This window comes from Maniola hyperantus, chromosome 17 (assembly GCF_902806685.2).
Source record: "Maniola hyperantus chromosome 17, iAphHyp1.2, whole genome shotgun sequence".
Lineage (NCBI taxonomy): Eukaryota > Metazoa > Arthropoda > Insecta > Lepidoptera > Nymphalidae > Maniola > Maniola hyperantus.
The window spans coordinates 13,789,072-13,807,470 of NC_048552.1; the positions used below are offsets into that span (position 1 = coordinate 13,789,072).

Below are 18,399 nucleotides of genomic sequence, written 5' to 3' on the forward strand. Positions count from 1 at the left end.
GGTGTCTCCAGATAATATCCAGCCAAGATGAGTGTATTGAGCAATTACTCCATTGGGACTCTTCTTCAAGCCGTTGTCTATGATCTTGCTATAAACTTCAGCGCCTAGCAGGAGGTCGATTCTGTTCGGGGTGTTGTAACCTGGGTCTGCTAGAGTAATATTTTCCAAATATGGCCAGTCACAGACTGTGGTTTCTTGCGAAGGTAAATAGCTTGTGAGTGTCTTGAGAACGTATGCATTGATAGGGAAAACTAAATTTGGTTTGTATCTTGATTGTATTTCTAGTTGAACCATGTATTTTGTTCTGAGTTGCTTGCCCTCACTTAATCCTGATACGACGCCACTGATTCTTTCTCGTTTCAAGCCGCATGCTTGTACGAGACTCTCTGTCACAAATGACGCCTGTGAGCCTTGGTCAATGAGAGCACGGTAGACATTTGTGTGTTTGTTCCTTCCTATAATGTCCACCAAAGCTGTTGCCAATAAAACTTGACCAGGTTGATTGATAAAGTGAGTTGAAATTGTTGAAATACTGGTTGATTGCATAGTGTGTTCTTCTGTATCAGCTTCTTGAGTGCTAGAATCTTCTTTTTCTGGATGTAAAAGTGAATGATGCTTCTTGAAGCATATCCTGCAGGAAGTTGGTTTCCCGCACCGAGTCACCATGTGGTTTGGAATGAAACAATTGAAACAAAGATTCGCATTACGAACAAATTAATATCTATCCTTAATGCTCTTCTTTGAGAACTCTTTGCAGTTGTATAAATGATGAGATTGATTGCAGAGTGCGCACTTGGGAGAATCAGCTGAGGCTGTTGTATGAAAACTCTTAGGTTTGGTTACTCTCGGAGGCTCTGGCCGTGATGGCTTAGATGGCTCTATCATCTCTAAGGATCTGAATCTACTTTCCATAGACTGCTTTAATGTTTCAAAAGTAGGTAGGGCTTCGCTTTCCGAAGAACTGTTTAGCTCCCACAACTTGTGACTCTCTATGTCTAACTTTGAAACTGTGAGGTAAACCATGATAGGATCCCAGTGGTCTGTACGAATACCTATGTTATTAAGCAGATTCAAGCATTCAACAGTTGTATCTAAAAGTAACTTAATATTCTGATGCCGACTCTGACGTCAAGGGTTTCAACGCAAAAAGTCGCTTAACTACAGAATTAGAGATGTATCTTTGTTTGCTGTACCTTTCTTTAAGCGTTGACCATGCCTGACCTATAATTATCACTAGTTATAGTAACTGAGCGCAGAAGTTGTTCCGCTTCTCCTGATAAACTAGATTTCAAATAGTGAAGTTTCTTTACATTATCTAAATTTTTATTGTTATCTACCAAGGAAGTAAACAAATCATGAAATGATGGCCACTCTGTGTATTTTTCCAGAAAAAGTAGGTAAATAAATAGGTGGGCAACTTTACCTCATTGCCTGTGTTTGTGCTGGTCTGACCTGAGTTGTGCGAGGAGTTGTTGGCTTGCTCTTGTGGTGTTGACTCCGAGATCTTACTTTGTAGCTCACTTTTATAGGTTATATATGATTCTTCAATGTCCTCATATATATCTTTTGTAAAGTAATTTGAAACTGACTTAAACTCGTTGCTCGCAATTGCAACTATGCGATCGTGATTGGATGTAAATAATTCCCACGTCTTTTTCTAACGACTCTAACGAGTGTTTAAATATGCTAAAGTCAATCCTTTGTTTCGGAGTTTTCCTAAAATTCAAGCATGCTTTATTAATTTTGGACGCCCTATCCTCTTGAACGGCCAACAACTGGTTGATGTCATCCATAATTTTATTATATCGGGAATCGAAGGACCGTGTTCACACTATAATTACCCGTGCTGAATTTGGTTTTAAATGTTCGTTTTTTTGAAACACTGGTTTGAATCACACACTACTTAATTTGCACAAATTTGTCTGTTTTTTTTTACGATGATTTTACTGATACGAATGTTTATAATGACTCCATGAATAACGATTTTTTTCATTTTACACAAACTTCAATGTCACTTGTCAATTGTCAATGTCAAATGTCGATCGAAACTAATTGTCTACGTTTAAAGTCTATGGCGCGAACAAACATGATATGACAAACTTCACAGTTACCAACCTTTAGAGGGCGGCAAACACTCACAATTTGACACTTTTTATAAAATAGTAAATAAATTAATCTGGGAGCACTCTCACATAGTGACTGCTAGGGTTTCCGAGCTGATAATAAATAATAAATAAATAAACGTTTATTTCAGACCATTCATAGATCCATAGATTGTTAGTATGTTAGTTACAGTTTTTCCTTAAATGGTAAGGTAGTATTGTTAGTTCATTAGTGGGTAGGTACAATTAATTTTATTTTACTGACCCAATAGCTATCGCCACACAGTGGTGTAGTATGGGACAGTCAGGCCTGGCAGCAATTACCTTTAGGATGCCGTTGTCGCTGGTACGTAAGCGCTGCAGGAGAGATGTCGCTTTTTGCGCATTATGGCAAAAAAGTCATTGGTGTGAGTGTCTGCAAACATTTTAGATGCGCTACAGCGCCACGGCAACCTCAACAGCATCCTAAAGGCGTTATATATTGAACACGCAGGGCGCTGTAGGCTCGGCGTGTATATGTCACCCATAGTGCACCGGTATAGAAGGACTGACAGAACGCTTTAAATAAAGTTACTTTCACGTCTGCAGTGCACCGGGCAAACCTACGGGCGAGCATATTGCCTCTTACCGCCAACGCCCTGCGTTCTCGTTCAATATCCTCATCATCTCTTAGGTCACTCGTGACAATATGACCAAGATATTTAAACTTATCCACGACCTTCAGAGGTACACCACCGAGACAGACGGGTGGAACATGGCGTGGCCGTATTTTCGGTGCCTTAAATACTAATAATTCACTCTTTTTGAGTTATATTTTAGGCCATGCTCCTCCGCATATGTCTCGCAGATGGAAAGCAGCTTCCTAAGCCCTGCTATTGAAGGACTGAGCAGCACCATGTCGTCAGCATAGCTTATATTGTTGACACATATGTCATCGATGTGGCAGCCGACATGTGTGCCACTCAGTCGTTCAATAAGTTGATCAATGTGGCTAATTCCGTTGTACACAATTTCTAAACTAAACAAAAATGAGACATCTAAATCTATTGCTATCCATTTCATATTGTTGCTTGCGGAAAAGGATAGCACTAGATTTAGACCTGTCAATTTAGTTTAGTTTAGAGATTGTGTACAAGAGAATCAGCCCCATTATACAGGTTAAACAGCAAAGGATAATAATCAATGACAGAAGAAATCGCCTATTTATTTGAAATCAGCCGGAAGTCTCGAACCTTCGAGATTTTCCTCGAAGCCGGATGTGTTTTCTATTACTAAAGGAATTTTCTAGAATAGTAAGCTATTCATCGTTGGGTGTCGCTAGTATCTATGCATGAGTGACCAATTTACGTTAGTTACTAGCTAATTAGGCCATTCGACTATAGATGTCGCCGAAGTTCTAGATTTTCGCTATCGGATGCTAGGTAGTGCTGTGTTTTGACCTAGTAGTGTCTTACACGGTAGCTAGATGTCGTTCATAAGGACGTTTTTAAGAAAAATTTGTGAAGCTAAAATTTTTATAATTCTAATTTAGTGATTAGATTTACGAATCACTACAAACAAATTTTGTAATATTTTTTGCAGCTTTCAAAAAGCATAACATGAAGCACACCTGCATCGCAAACTTCCTCCTACTCTAGACAAGAAGACGTGAACCATAGAGCCTATCCTACTAGTTACTACTATTCATTAGTTCACAAAAAGTAGAGCAAGGTCGATTGTTTTTCGAAGAATATTATGTTTCGAGCAAACTTTATACAACTTAATTGAGCAAACAAAACCTCAACTTTGTACACATTCAAATGAGTTGACAAGTGGGCACGCGCACGGTCGTCGGTCGACGTCGTGAAGTTATCGCGTGTAATGTTGCCACTGCTCTGTGTCCACTGTGCGCACATCGCTATCGTATCATCTCCCACGACTCCTGCCCTCTGCGGCGCTGTTCTCTACCCGCACAGCCTCGCTTTCCACTCTCAACTCATTTCTAATTAATTTGTCATCTTTTTTTAGGGTTCCATACCTCAAAAGGAAAAACGGAACCCTTATAGGATCACTTTGTTGTCTGTCTGTCTGTCTGTCAAGAAACCTACAGGGTACTTCCCGTTGACCTAGAATCATGAAATTTGGCAGGTAGGTAGATCTTATAGCTGACATTTGGGGAAAAATCTGAAACCCGTGAATTTAGGGTCAGATCACACAAAAAAAATTAAATTGTGGTCATGAACTAATAATTAGTATTTTCAATTTTCTAAGTAAGATAACTATATCAAGTGGGGTATCATATGAAAGGTCTTCACCTGTGCATTCTAAAACAGATTTTTATTTATTTTTATGTATCATAGTTTTTGAATTATCCTGCAAAATGACGAAAAAATACGACTGTAGTACGGAACCCTCATTGCGCGAGCCTGACTCGCACTTGGCCGGTTTTTTTTTAAATAGATATAGCGAGCAAACGAGCAGGCGGGTCACCTGATGTTAAGTGATTACCGCCACCCATGAACATTTGCAGCACCTGCGGCTCGGCCTTCAAACTCATACTCGACCTGCAATTGCCTACTTCCCGGCCTGTGCAATAATGTACTATTCAAACAAACAATTGAGCACCAAAATAATAATATATTCCATTGAAGGACAATAAAGCTAGAGTTACAATAATGCAGGTTCGTATTTCACAACAGAACTATGGCAATATAGTACAAGTTTGTTTTGTTTTCTATTGGAAGCAAAATTGTAAAGTTGAGGGAACTCGAGACGTTCGCGTTGTAATTGGAGTTTCATTCTTTAATAGGAAGGTTTACCAAGTCTGCGCCGCACCGCACCGCTCCGCATCGCTCCGCACCGCTCCGCACCGCTCCGCATCGCTCTCTCACCAGTTTCAGAGCCATAATTGCATTCATTCATATCAAGCGAACTTTTCACTATTTCACTACTTTTCTCCAAGAATGTTTGAGAGAAGGAAAGTTTAATATTATTTGTTATGAAATTGCTTACAAAATTAAAATGGTACTTTTGCTTGGCAACTAAAACAGCATCCACTGCAGACTGCGGTGCCTCCTCGTTGATGAAATACAAATAGGAAAAAGGGAATTAATTAGTTTCAGTTTGAACAACAATGGCATCGGTGGGAGGCAATTGATTGTTGTTTGTTGTATTTGTTGTATTGTTGTATTTGTTGCCAGCACGTCAACATGGCGACCATCGCAGTGCGTGTTGCGCGTTGCAAGCCCACTCATACGGCCTCGTCGGTTTTCGTTATTTTATTTAATAATCATAACTGCATAATAAATTCGTATTCCTTTTTCAAAAAGATGTAAAATGCTTTATATACAAACTCAATGGTGTAAACACAGATGTAGTTCAGTATAAACGGTAAGTATTCCAAATTTAAATCACATTCTCCCCCTAGAGGATGAAGGAAATTCAGTACAATTTTCTTTCCCTGTTTTCAACAGATTAAAAATGAATATTGTAATGTTCGCTTTTTGTGGCATAGAATGTCACTTTTTTGAGCAAGTGGTCCGAAAAATATATTAAACTCATATCATAATGTTCCACTTTCTGATACGTACAAAGGATTTTAATTCCTAAGTAGTTTTATTACATGTTCTGTGGTAGCTGGCTGCTGGTCAAACGTTAATGCGACCATCTGCACTTACTCGCACATTCACTACTGCAATTAATAAGGAATTACTTACAACCTTTTATTGAAATTGTAATTAATTAGCCATGTGATGTGGCGCAGTGGTACTCTGTGTCGTGGAGTCCTGCGCTGTAAAGCGTGTCGGCAGTAAAGTCGCCGCAGCCCCGACGGCGCCACCACTGGCCTGTGACGTCACTCGCCTCCCTTACCTCCCTCTGCAGGAAATCGGAAACGGAAATGATGCTGATCAGGATCACAGTCGCCTGCCCAACTTTCTGTCGAACTGAATTGATCGTAACCTGCCGTTATGTGCACCCTATCTCGAACATGGTTGATTCTATGACGTCACTATGATAATATGTAGTGACTTTGAACATTCATTGAAGTACCGTCGAGTTAGTTTCTACTTGTTCTCGGCACGAAGGGCTGAGGGCATCACGAGACACGCACAGCATAGCGGATGCATATGACGAGTCGAATACACTTTGCGAATGTTTATTTGGATTCTGCTAACTACATTATCCTCCTCACGCGAGCGTAATGCTACTCTAGGAGGAGGTTCGGCAACTAGAGACGGGTACATCTATATATACAGGGGACGATAGGGTGAGTGACTAGTGCGCGCCATGCGGGGACGCTCTCACTAGTGCGCGCCATGCGGGGACGCTCTCACTAGTGCGCGCCATGCGGGGACGCTCTCACTAGTGCGCGCCATGCGGGGACGCTCTCACTAGTGCGGGCCATGCGGGGACGCTCTCACTAGTGCGCGCCATGCGGGGACGCTCTCACTAGTGCGCGCCATGCGGGGACGCTCTCACTAGTGCGCGCCATGCGGGGACGCTCTCACTAGTGCGCGCCATGCGGGGACGCTCTCACTAGTGCGCGCCATGCGGGGACGCTCTCACTAGTGCGCGCCATGCGGGGACGCTCTCACTAGTGCGCGCCATGCGGGGACGCTCTCACTAGTGCGCGCCATGCGGGGACGCTCTCACTAGTGCGCGCCATGCGGGGACGCTCTCACTAGTGCGCGCCATGCGGGGACGCTCTCACTAGTGCGCGCCATGCGGGGACGCTCTCACTAGTGCGCGCCATGCGGGGACGCTCTCACTAGTGCGCGCCATGCGGGGACGCTCTCACTAGTGCGCGCCATGCGGGGACGCTCTCACTAGTGCGCGCCATGCGGGGACGCTCTCACTAGTGCGCGCCATGCGGGGACGCTCTCACTAGTGCGCGCCATGCGGGGACGCTCTCACTAGTGCGCGCCATGCGGGGACGCTCTCACTAGTGCGCGCCATGCGGGGACGCTCTCACTAGTGCGCGCCATGCGGGGACGCTCTCACTAGTGCGCGCCATGCGGGGACGCTCTCACTAGTGCGCGCCATGCGGGGACGCTCTCACTAGTGCGCGCCATGCGGGGACGCTCTCACTAGTGCGCGCCATGCGGGGACGCTCTCACTAGTGCGCGCCATGCGGGGACGCTCTCACTAGTGCGCGCCATGCGGGGACGCTCTCACTAGTGCGCGCCATGCGGGGACGCTCTCACTAGTGCGCGCCTCTCACTAGTGCGCGCCGAGGGAGGCTCGCTGCGCCGCTGCCTCTGATGTTATATTGCGCGATATTCACAGAGATAACTCGCTATATTATATGTATTTACCAAGTATTTTGTTTCTCACATTAGCTCACCGGACACTCGCTCGAATCATATCTGACATAAGATTGATAATACTACAGGAGCCTCGACAATCGTGCAACATGACGTAATAGCGATTGCGCTATTGCATGTGCCGTGACTTCTTGTGAAACATGACTGTCATGTTTCACAAGAAGTCACGGTAACGTCGCATATCCAATGATCGATTTATTTCTAATACAATATGAAGTCTGAAGTTTAGCGTTTCCGTTGTTGCAGTGTTGTCGTGCGGCGAGGCGGGCGCGGCGGGCGGGGCGGGCGCGGCGGGCGGGGCGGGCGCGGCGGGCGGGGCGGGCGGCGCGCGCGCGAGGCGCTACGTGGGGCTCTACACGGGGCCCTACTTCGACCCCTCCGCGCCCAACAACATCACGGCGCAGCTCGGCACGCACGCCTACCTGCCGTGCAAGGTGCGTGTGTCGTCGCGTGGTGTCGCGCGGTGTCGCGCGGTGTCGCGTGTCGCTGACGGTGGCGTGTTGCAGGTGCGGCAGCTGAGCAACAAGTCGGTGTCGTGGATCCGGCGCCGCGACGCGCACATCCTCACCGTGGACCGCTTCACCTTCATCGCCGACGAGCGCTTCCAGGCCTTCCTCGTGGAGGCCACGGACACCTGGACGCTGCAGGTACGCCACTCGCGCCTTCTCCACAGCGCGCCATCTCTCTCTCACTATAACTATTTGCTCCAACTTGGGTATACCCACTTGCAATTTAGAACGATTGACATTCTGACAAGAGTAAAGAACAGTTTTAAACATTTAAAGTGTATCTGCCCTAAATTATCACAAAATAAGACAAGTGTTTGTGGCTGTCCGCTGCGGGACAGCAGGCTTGGCCTTTGTAACTCCGACTTAAAAATAATCACTGATGAAATATTATCTGTTCATTTGAGAGTCTTTCCTTATGCGAACCAAAGAAACAAACATTACTGTTTCCGCAAAAAGCCATGCTTCAAGAATCCCATAGTGTTAAAATTAAAACGAAACAACTACTAGAAAGAAATGTAAATAAACGAGCTAACACATTATACATGGTGTTCCAGGTGAAGTACGTGCAGGCGCGGGATGCGGGCGTGTACGAGTGTCAGGTCGGCACCGAGCCCAAGATGAGCCACTTCGTGCAGCTCAACGTCGTCGGTGAGTACAGATTTGTCTAAAGCGTTCGATTGTGTCAACCACGAGACTCTCTTCGCTAAATTGACCCACTATGGCAATTAAGATCCTCATTGCGTCTTATCTCAGTGATCGTATTCAAATCGTTTGCGTAAACGATGTGAAGTCATCCGAATCAGTCTCACTAATGGGTGTACCTCAAGGCTCTACCCTAGGTCCCTTCATGTTCTTGGTAAGTGTATTACATAAACGAGTTACCACATTTTGTCCGAAGTACTTGCGATATCGTGCTATTTGCTGATGATTAGATTAACCGTCTTTGATTTTTTAAATCAATAGAAATAAGAACAATTTTGATGATGTAAATAAATGTGATCGTTTGCAGTACCCAAGATCGAGATAGTGGGCGAGTCGGACCTGTACGTGAAGGCGGGCAGCACGGTGAGCCTGAAGTGCGTCATCACGCAGGCGCTGGAGGAGCCGGCCTACATCTTCTGGTACCACAACGACGAGCGCGTGCTCAACTACGACCGCAGCCTCGTCGAGATCCGCATGGAGCGCCGCGCGCCCGACACCACGGTACGTAGCCTACACGTATCTTTTATGTATAGTGTGAGTGGACATTGTGACGTGTGTGTAACGAGAGACGTGTCCGTTTCAGATCGGCAACCTGATCATCTACAACCCGCGGCGCGAGGACTCGGGCAACTACTCGTGCTCGCCCTCCAACCTCGACTCTGCGTCCGTTGTGTTGCACGTGCTCAGCGGTGAGTGGCGCCGGGGACTATACAATAGTTCATCCAACTCTTAGTATGATAATAATGACTAGTAATGACTTTGAGAAAGTCATGCTAAATCAACTACTGAACAGAACGGCAACACAACTGATGTGAGTGCAAAAAGCATATTTGCGATGCCTAAGAGCGTTATCAGCAAGAACGCTGTTGGGGTCGTCTCTGGCCTGTCTAAGGCATTTGACTGTGTTGATCACAAAACTTCGCTACTTAAACTTAGCCATCATTAATCGCCACTTAATTTCACTGCCCCTTATCATAGTGATATAACTCACAGGGTATGCGTAATGATGTCAATTGTCAGGGCTCGACGGCCTTAATGGGTATCCCCCAGGGCTCAATCTCAAGACCCTTCTTATTTTTCATGCATACAATTTTTTTTTTGATTTCACATCAGAAAATGCTTACGACATTGTACGTTACTAAAAACCGTCCGAGGGTTCCGTATTACAGTTGTATTTTTTCGACATTTTGCACGATAATTCAAAAACTATGATGCATAAAAATAAATAATAATCTGTTTTAGAATGCACAGGTAAAGCCCTTTCATAATATTATTATGATACCCCACTTTATATAGTTATCTTAGTTTGAAAATTGAAAATTCTAATTATTAGTTCATGACCACAATTTAATTTTTTTGTGTGATATAACCACAAATTCATGGTTCTCAGATTTTTCCCCTAATGCCAGCTATAAGACCTACCTACCTGCCAAATTTCATGATTCTAGGTCAACGGGAAGTACCCTGTAGGTTTCTTGACAGACAGACCGACAGACAGATAGACAGACAGACAGACAACAAAGTAATCCTATAAGGGTTCCGTTTTTCCTCTTGAGGTACGGAACCCTAATAAACGGGGAAATACTAAACTCAACTTTTTGGGAGTGACCTTGAATAGTAAACTTTTATCGGGCGCTCATGTTAAGATACTTGCACGAAAATACAGTTCAGAAGCTTTCGCTGTCAGGATAATTAGACTATTCACCGATGTTGAAACGGCTAGACTAGTCTACGTTGCCTTATTGTGGGGCACTGGGGAATATTGTGGGGTACTGAGGAATATTGTGGGTCAGTAGGAAATATTGTGGGGCACTGGGGAATACTGTGGGTCAGTAGGAAATATTGTGGGGCACTGGGGAATATTGTGGGTCAGTAGGAAATATTGTGGGGCACTGGGGAATACTGTGGGGCAGTAGGAAATATTGTGGGGCACTGGGGAATACTGTGGGGCAGTAGGAAATATTGTGGGGCACTGGGGAATACTGTGGGGCAGTAGGAAATATTGTGGGGCACTGGGGAATACTGTGGGGCAGTAGGGAATATTGTGGGGTACTGGGGAATATTGTGGGACACTGGGGAATATTATATTCTTATCAAAAGCTACTGATAACAATATGGTTAAACTATTTTTATTTTGCCATTCAATCAATTTACTAACTCATTTCACGCGAATTCCTTCGTGAATTTGAAAGAGATGGGTATTCCTACAGTTGCTTCACATTATACAGTTGCTTCACATTATACAGTTAGGTATTTATACAGTTTTAAGTGAAACAAAATATAAATGTTTATAAACAAAGAGGGGACAAACAACACCGACTCCCGAGAAACTGTTAACGCCACGAGAATGTCGTCTGTGTGTGAGTGTGTTTGCTTCTAAAGTACTTAATTAGTCTTTTTATTAATAGAGTAAAGATTATTGAAAATTCCCTCCAAAACTTAAATCCGAACGCTATATTGTAGTGTTATTGAAATTTAATTATTCATTGTTACATTGAATAATATTGTTACTATTGTAAATTTATTTTTTGTTTATTTTATTGTCTCGTGAGATGTGGAAAAGTAAACTATTCAACGGAAGGACTGCCCTTCGCCAGTGCCCCTAAGCCCCGCGCTTCTCTCAGGAATCAGGATTGCAGATACAACACCCTCGCTACGCTCGCGAGTTACTCTGACATCCCTCGTTACGCATTCATCATTCATCCCGGTACCCGCAACCCCCATGTTGAATAATCTACGATTATCATCATCATAATATTATTTTTCATGTTTTGTATAAATAGTATCGTATAATGACGTATTGTGTTCGCAGGCGAGCAGCCGGCCGCCATGCAGCACGGCAACGCGGCGACTGCTCCCCGCGCCGCGCCCACGCTGCTGCTGCTGAGCGCCGCGCCACGCACACTGCTGGGCGCGCTGCGGAGAGCCGCCGCCGCGCTCGCGCTCGCGCTGCTGTTGCTGTGCGTGTTGCCGTCGTCTGTGATGTAAACCTTCACATCAGTATAACAATAGTAGACAAGTTGACATTCAATTCTTGAAAAATGAATCGTTCACTTTTTAACAGTAATTCACTGCAAAGTATATTGAATTTTAAAGTGATGCGGTTCTTATAATGACATATATTGAGCTATGATCTATAGATAAATGACGAGGTATCGGGAACAATGGGTGAAACTAATACGTGCTTATCGTCATTGCAGGCTGCAGTGCCACGACGACGACGCGCCGCGGCGACACTAGCGGCGGCCGCACACCGCGCGCCGCGTGCGTCGCCGCACCATACTGAACGCGCCCGCCACGCGCGGGACTCTGTACAATTTGTAAATAGTACTATAAAAAAAGAAGTATATAAACTCTTTCGATAGAAGCTCGCCGCCGCGCGTCGCGGCGCCGTGTCGGTGTCGTGTCGGTGTCATGTCGTGACGTGCCGGCTCGCACCGCGGCGCGCGGCGCGTCTCGTGTGACATCGAAGTCGTTCGATTCCGACCCTCGCTCCCTCGCCAAGCGACCGGAGCGGTCCTGTGTGAATATTGTTTGTTGCGACGCGCCCGCCCCGCGCGCCGCCCCGCGCGCCGCCCCGCTCCGCCGAGCGGGGCGGCGAGCGGAGCGGTGGGCGGCGCGAGTGGCGCCAGAGTTTGTTAATTTGACGAAGCAGTGATACGGAGTTAAAGTAAGTTTGATTCGTCGACACTGTTACTGCCTCACTTGTAAATATAAATGTAAGTAATATAAATAAAGATGAGATCGTTGAAACATTTACAGCTGTCGTGTCATTCTCTCCCCCTCCCCCCTCCTCCCTACCCTCTGCACCTTACGATGTGATCACCAGTTGATAACTCGTTACGAACACATTTGACGATGCGTCAATTTTTTAGAACGTGAACGTTTTAGATTTAGTAAAATTTATTTCTTATGAACACATTTTCACATTTTGTTTGTAATGTAACCACAAATAATTAAAGGTTTCCGGATTAATTCCATTAGTGTTATGTGAACAGACGCCCTCTGGTTGCTTAAATACAGGAAACCGTTTATGAAAGACTATGTATAAGATAATTACTCTAAAACCTCAAAACATCACTTCTAGTTACAGCACCCTTATCTCCTCAACACAGGCACTGAAATATATTGAAAAACACAAAATAGTAGCCTATACTACAACATATTTATTTATGAAGCCAGAAGTATCATGGAATAAATAATAAAGGAGATATTAACGACCAACATAATGTGTAGTCAGCAGGCCGGCTAACGGGAACAAAGTATACTGACAAAGACGGCATTAATAACTTTGTAAACGTTGTGACTAGTTGCTAACCGTTAGGTTATGTTAGGTTATGTTAGGTTATGTTAGGTTATGTTAGGTTATGTTAGGTTATGTTAGGTTATGTTAGGTTATGTTAGGTTATGTTAGGTTATGTTAGGTTATGTTAGGTTATGTTAGGTTATGTTAGGTTATGTTAGGTTATGTTAGGTTATGTTAGGTTATGTTAGGTTATGTTAGGTTATGTTAGGTTATGTTAGGTTATGTTAGGTTATGTTAGGTTATGTTAGGTTATGTTAGGTTATGTTAGGTTATGTTAGGTTATGTTAGGTTATGTTAGGTTATGTTAGGTTATGTTAGGTTATGTTAGGTTATGTTAGGTTATGTTAGGTTATGTTAGGTTATGTTAGGTTATGTTAGGTTATGTTAGGTTATGTTAGGTTATGTTAGGTTATGTTAGGTTATGTTAGGTTATGTTAGGTTATGTTAGGTTATGTTAGGTTATGTTAGGTTATGTTAGGTTATGTTAGGTTATGTTAGGTTATGTTAGGTTATGTTAGGTTATGTTAGGTTATGTTAGGTTATGTTAGGTTATGTTAGGTTATGTTAGGTTATGTTAGGTTATGTTAGGTTATGTTAGGTTATGTTAGGTTATGTTAGGTTATGTTAGGTTATGTTAGGTTATGTTAGGTTATGTTAGGTTATGTTAGGTTATGTTAGGTTATGTTAGGTTATGTTAGGTTTTTTTTTTTTTTTTTTTAAATCATAGATTGCTCTATTTTACCTCTGACGTGGAGATCAGAGTCTTTGGTATTACGTTTGAATTATTTTTAAATGAAATAAAATCTAAGATTTTATTTCCATTTATATATTTAATATTTTATGTTTAATATTTATTTTATATATTATTTCTATTGTTGGTCTTTTTACTTCATGTTATTATAACATGAAGTAAAGAGCCTTTGCTTGTAAAAAAGAAGGTACATATATAATTATTGTTATATTTTATTTTATATATTTGTTAAGGTACTGGCCACAATAACAGTATTGTGGCTAATTTATAGTATATTTATTTTGTTTATATTTATTATTTGTATTTTTATTTTATATATGTGCTATATGTTTTATAGCACATATATAAATAACTTGATTATTTGTTTTGTCTTATTATTTTTTCTGCTATGTATTTACAAAATTTTAAAAATATATCTCTTTTGTCTTTATTCTCCAAAAATTTATTTATTGTTCCTAGTGTAATATTGTCATCTAAAAGTATTTCGGTTTCAAAGCGTATTTTTGCGAATCTCGGGCAATCCAGCAGCAAATGAAGTATATCTTCATTCACCTCTGGATCGCACTGGCACGATGGACTCGCCTTGCACTTGAATTTGTGCAAGTAGTATGCGAATCCACCGTGTCCCGATAGAACTTGTGTTGTGGTCGAGTCCAGTTTTATCGTCCGTATGATTTTGTAGGCGTTCCTGACGTCTGGCAGAAAAGCTTTTGTTGTGTTGGCGGTGTCGCCTTCACTATATCTCTTCTGCCAGACGTCAAGGGTAGCTTGTCTGATTTGTCTTTTAACATACGAAACGGGGCAGGCGTCGTAATCCGCTTTGCTCTTTTTGTGGAGAGCTGCCTGTTTGGCCAGCTCGTCAGCGCGTTCGTTGCCCTCGATGCCCACGTGAGCTTTTATCCAATACAGTCGTATTTCCTTGCCTTGTTGGCGGAGGTTTGCTATTTGCTTCCTTATTGCAAAGGCCAAGGGGTGAAATGACCTGTGGTTTCTCAGCAAGTCCAGTGACGACCTGGAGTCGCTGAGAATGCACACCTCATCGTCCTTCCCCTTGGAGAATTTTTCAATTGCCCTTCGGAGAGCAAATAACTCCGCTTGAAACACGGTACAGTAAGGCTCGAGTCTCAGCTTCATGGAAGCCGTCTCCTTTCCATCTTTCCATATTGAAATGGCCGCTCCGACTTTGTCCTCAATCTTACTCCCGTCGGTAAAAATGAGAGTGCCTTGCAGGTTGTGTGCCTCGACGGTTTCAGGTTGAAGATCTTCAAGGTTGGAATAATCGACGGCAATGGTTTCCGCTGGATGCTCGGCCTCCAGGAAGCTGATTCTTTCCTCTAATTTCCTGTCTTCAGGTAGGCATCGAAGGGGACGACCGCGCTTCGCTTCGTACAGTTGAGCGTGCTCAGAGATTCGCAAGTCCAAAGGAATCAGTCCGGCCAGAACTAGCGCTGCGTGCAGTGATACCGTCCTATAGGACTTGCAAATCTTTTGAGCGAAGCCTCGTTGTATTGTGTTAAGTTGCTTTTGGACAGTTATCTTCTCGGCAGCTTTGGCCCAAACGCTAGCAGCATACATAGGTTATGTTAGGTTATGTTAGGTTATGTTAGGTTATGTTAGGTTATGTTAGGTTATGTTAGGTTATGTTAGGTTATGTTAGGTTATGTTAGGTTATGTTAGGTTATGTTAGGTTATGTTAGGTTATGTTAGGTTATGTTAGGTTATGTTAGGTTATGTTAGGTTATGTTAGGTTATGTTAGGTTATGTTAGGTTATGTTAGGTTATGTTAGGTTATGTTAGGTTATGTTAGGTTATGTTAGGTTATGTTAGGTTATGTTAGGTTATGTTAGGTTATGTTAGGTTATGTTAGGTTATGTTAGGTTATGTTAGGTTATGTTAGGTTATGTTAGGTTATGTTAGGTTATGTTAGGTTATGTTAGGTTATGTTAGGTTATGTTAGGTTATGTTAGGTTATGTTAGGTTATGTTAGGTTATGTTAGGTTATGTTAGGTTATGTTAGGTTATGTTAGGTTAGGTTAGGTTAGGTTAGGTTAGGTTAGGTTAGGTTAGGTTAGGTTAGGTTAGGTTAGGTTAGGTTAGGTTAGGTTAGGTTAGGTTAGGTTAGGTTAGGTTAGGTTAGGTTAGGTTAGGTTAGGTTAGGTTAGGTTAGGTTAGGTTAGGTTAGGTTAGGTTAGGTTAGGTTAGGTTAGGTTAGGTTAGGTTAGGTTAGGTTAGGTTAGGTTAGGTTAGGTTAGGTTAGGTTAGGTTAGGTTAGGTTAGGTTAGGTTAGGTTAGGTTAGGTTAGGTTAGGTTAGGTTAGGTTAGGTTAGGTTAGGTTAGGTTAGGTTAGGTTAGGTTAGGTTAGGTTAGGTTAGGTTAGGTTAGGTTAGGTTAGGTTAGGTTAGGTTAGGTTAGGTTAGGTTAGGTTAGGTTAGGTTAGGTTAGGTTAGGTTAGGTTAGGTTAGGTTAGGTTAGGTTAGGTTAGGTTAGGTTAGGTTAGGTTAGGTTTTTTTTTTTTTTTTTTTTTTTTTTTTTTTAATCATAGATTGCTCTATTTTACCTCTGACGTGGAGATCAGAGTCTTTGGTATTACGTTTGAATTATTTTTAAATGAAATAAAATCTAAGATTTTATTTCCATTTATATATTTAATATTTTATGTTTAATATTTATTTTATATATTATTTCTATTGTTGGTCTTTTTACTTCATGTTATTATAACATGAAGTAAAGAGCCTTTGCTTGTAAAAAAGAAGGTACATATATGATTATTGTGATATTTTATTTTATATATTTGTTAAGGTACTGGCCACAATAACATTATTGTGGCTAATTTATAAGTATATTTATTTTGTTTATATTCATTATCTGTATTTTTATTTTATATATGTGCTATATGTTTTATAGCACATATATAAATAACTTGATTATTTGTTTTGTCTTATTATTTTTTCTGCTATGTATTTACAAAATTTTAAAAATATATCTCTTTTGTCTTTATTCTCCAAAAATTTATTTATTGTTCCTAGTGTAATATTGTCATCTAAAAGTATTTCGGTTTCGAAGCGTATTTTTGCGAATCTCGGGCAATCCAGCAGCAAATGAAGTATATCTTCATTCACCTCTGGATCGCACTGGCACGATGGACTCGCCTTGCACTTGAATTTGTGCAAGTAGTATGCGAATCCACCGTGTCCCGATAGAACTTGTGTTGTGGTCGAGTCCAGTTTTATCGTCCGTATGATTTTGTAGGCTTTCCTGACGTCTGGCAGAAAAGCTTTAGTTGTGTTGGCGGTGTCGCCTTCACTATATCTCTTCTGCCAGACGTCGAGGGTAGCTTGTCTGATTTGTCGTTTTACATACGAAACGGGGCAGGCGTCGTAATCCGCTTTGCTTTTTTTGTGGAGAGCTGCCTGTTTGGCCAGCTCGTCAGCGCGTTCGTTGCCCTCGATGCCCACGTGAGCTTTTATCCAATACAGTCGTATTTCCTTGCCTTGTTGGCGGAGGTTTGCTATTTGCTTCCTTATTGCAAAGGCCAAGGGGTGAAATGACCTGTGGTTTCTCAGCAAGTCCAGTGACGACCTGGAGTCGCTGAGAATGCACACCTCATCGTCCTTCCCCTTGGAGAATTTTTCAATTGCCCTTCGGAGAGCAAATAACTCCGCTTGAAATACGGTACAGTAAGGCTCGAGTCTCAGCTTCATGGAAGCCGTCTCCTTTCCATCTTTCCATATTGAAATGGCCGCTCCGACTTTGTCCTCAATCTTACTCCCGTCGGTAAAAATGAGAGTGCCTTGCAGGTTGTGTGCCTCGACGGTTTCAGGTTGAAGATCTTCAAGGTTGGAATAATCGACGGCAATGGTTTCCGCTGGATGCTCGGCCTCCAGGAAGCTGATTCTTTCCTCTAATTTCCTGTCTTCAGGTAGGCATCGAAGGGGACGACCGCGCTTCGCTTCGTACAGTTGAGCGTGCTCAGAGATTCGCAAGTCCAAAGGAATCAGTCCGGCCAGAACTAGCGCCGCGTGCAGTGATACCGTCCTATAGGACTTGCAAATCTTTTGAGCGAAGCCTCGTTGTATTGTGTTAAGTTGCTTTTGGATAGTTATCTTCTCGGCAGCTTTGGCCCAAACACTAGCAGCATACATAACAATTGGCTCGATGACGGCCACGTAAATCGTTCTTATGACTTCCGGGTTTAACCCCCACGTAGTCCTGGCCGTTCGGGCCAATTGTTTGTAAATATTTAAAGCTTTGACTGCTGTGTTTGCTACGTGTTTATTGAAGGTTAATTTTTCGTCTATTGTTAGGCCTAATATTTTAATTTCTTTAGTGAGTAAGATTTCTGTGCCGTTCATCTTTAATTTTGGTGTTTGGTATTTAAGTTTCTTCGTCAGGATCATGGCATGGGTTTTTTGCGCTGCAAATTTTAATTTGTTTTCTGCACCCCAAGCGTTTATAAGGTCCAAGGTTTCGTTTGCCTTATTTTGGATGCACTGCGAGTCCTTCCCGGAAAACACAAGAACGACGTCGTCCGCGAAGGCCTGGCAGTATACCCCTTTTTTGTCCAGATCATTGAGTAGAGGGTTCAACAGGAGGTTCCAAAAGATGGGTCCCCCTATCGAACCCTGCACGCATCCCTTTGTTGTCGGTTTTATAACCGTTTTGCCCGCGTAGGTCACTTGGACCTGCCTGTTTTCGAAATAACTGTTTATCAGGCGTTTTAAGTTTT

At 42.7% G+C, this 18,399-nt stretch overlaps 3 protein-coding genes and 1 pseudogene across 5 annotated transcripts in view; 1 reads left to right on the plus strand and 3 right to left on the minus strand.

Moving 5' to 3' along the window:
* The window catches only part of LOC117990293 (neurotrimin-like), a 118,262-nt gene extending 105,887 nt beyond the window's left edge, over window positions 1-12,375 (plus strand). The window contains exons 3-9 of one of the 3 annotated variants that reach the window (XM_034977755.2): window positions 7,652-7,839; window positions 7,912-8,052; window positions 8,469-8,562; window positions 8,924-9,117; window positions 9,200-9,305; window positions 11,429-11,600; window positions 11,817-12,375. In XM_034977755.2, coding sequence (XP_034833646.2) covers window positions 7,652-7,839; window positions 7,912-8,052; window positions 8,469-8,562; window positions 8,924-9,117; window positions 9,200-9,305; window positions 11,429-11,600; window positions 11,817-11,856 — 935 coding nt within the window. In that variant the 3' untranslated portion in view covers window positions 11,857-12,375. The remainder of the gene's footprint in view (window positions 1-7,651; window positions 7,840-7,911; window positions 8,053-8,468; window positions 8,563-8,923; window positions 9,118-9,199; window positions 9,306-11,428; window positions 11,601-11,816) is intronic. The other 2 variants (XM_069504053.1, XM_069504054.1) reach the window with 2 other exon arrangements.
* LOC138403512 (uncharacterized) lies at window positions 2,557-4,987 on the minus strand (annotated as a pseudogene).
* Window positions 12,376-14,030: 1,655 nt separating the features above from the next.
* On the minus strand, window positions 14,031-15,248 carry LOC117990294 (uncharacterized). The gene has a single exon (XM_034977756.2). The coding sequence runs from the start codon at window positions 15,246-15,248 to the stop codon at window positions 14,031-14,033; it is 1,218 nt and encodes a 405-aa protein (XP_034833647.2).
* A 1,349-nt stretch (window positions 15,249-16,597) lies between these two features.
* Window positions 16,598-18,355, minus strand: LOC117990295 (uncharacterized; the record flags this gene model as incomplete). Its single annotated transcript, XM_034977757.2, has 1 exon — window positions 16,598-18,355. A coding segment is annotated over one exon (1,758 nt), but the record flags the coding sequence as incomplete, so codon positions are not given.
* Between the last annotated feature and the right edge of the window lie 44 nt (window positions 18,356-18,399).

Coding starts and splice junctions, on each gene's coding strand:
- LOC117990294 (XM_034977756.2), bottom strand. CDS start 15,248: ATGTATGCTGCTAGCGTTTGGGCCAAAGCTGCCGAGAAGATAACTGTC.